Raw genomic sequence first — 1,148 nt, forward strand, 5'->3', positions numbered from 1 at the left:
TTATTGCTTATGATTTTATATATTAAAGAGCATGCCATCTGCAAATAGAGTAGTTTTATTATTTCCTTTCCAATCTGGATCTCTTTGATAGTTATAAGGTTAAGTTAAAAAATGAGTTAATCATCTCTACCTTTTAATTCTTATATAGCTATTTACTATTTGTAAATTGTCCCATGAGCAAGATTTCTTGAATAAAATAACGTGGTAAAGATTGAAACATTAATTTACTAAAGTGCAGAAATTATATCTGGATAAAATGTGAAAACAAAAAGCAAATATTTTATTAAACTTCATTAAAAATGATTATCATTGTTCTCTAATTTGGAGATACTTAGACATATACCTCAACTAACTAAATAAAATTATACAAAATGTTTTGTTTTACATGAGGTTATTGCACAGAGCAGATCTAAGAGGGATGAAATAACTTTTTGTGGATTTGACATCATTAGAAGAGTAAACCTAGAGAACGTTTTGCCTTCTTTACAACCTTCTTGAACGCACTGTTGACCTCCTTGTTTCTCAAGCTATAGACCATAGGGTTCAGCATGGGGATAACCATAGTATAGAACACAGATGCAATTTTGTCTGTGTCCATGGAGTGACTGGAGCCGGGCTGTAAGTACATGATGATAACAGTTCCATAGAATAAGGAAACGGCAATGAGGTGAGAGCCACAGGTAGATAAAGCCTTCTGATATCCCTCAGCTGAGTGCATCTTCAAGATGGTGATAAATATGAGCAGGTAGGATATCAAGATAACAAAAAGTGCAAAAAAGACATTAAAGCTTGAAATAAGAACAAGAATCAGCTCACTAATGTGCTTTCCAGAGCAAGTCAGAGTCATGACTGCTGGAATATCACAGAAAAAGTGATGGATCACGTTGGACTCACAGAAAGAGAGGCAGAAGGTGTCTCCAGTTTGGATGGAAGCATTCAGAAAACCAATGACGTAACAGCCTATGGCCAGACGAGCACACACACTTGTCGTCATCATGGTGGTATAATGGAGGGGTTTACACACTGCTGCGTAGCGGTCATAGGCCATTAAAGCCAAGAGGTAACATTCCGCAGTACCCAAGAATGTAAAAAAGAACATCTGAGCAGCACACGCATTGTAGGAGATGACCTTGTCTTCAATAAGCAGC

The 1,148-nt window shown here is 36.5% G+C and overlaps 1 protein-coding gene across 1 annotated transcript in view; it reads right to left on the reverse strand.

Moving 5' to 3' along the window:
* Positions 1-448: 448 nt before the first annotated feature.
* The window catches only part of LOC103610987 (olfactory receptor 5B3-like), a gene marked incomplete at its 5' end in the record, with an annotated part of 2,233 nt that continues 1,533 nt past the window's right edge, over positions 449-1,148 (reverse strand). Inside the window, one exon of the mRNA XM_008595035.1 lies at positions 449-1,144. Coding sequence (XP_008593257.1) covers positions 449-1,144 — 696 coding nt within the window. The remainder of the gene's footprint in view (positions 1,145-1,148) is intronic.

This window comes from Galeopterus variegatus, unplaced genomic scaffold, assembly GCF_000696425.1.
Source record: "Galeopterus variegatus unplaced genomic scaffold, G_variegatus-3.0.2 Scaffold12216, whole genome shotgun sequence".
Taxonomy (NCBI): Eukaryota; Metazoa; Chordata; class Mammalia; order Dermoptera; family Cynocephalidae; genus Galeopterus; species Galeopterus variegatus.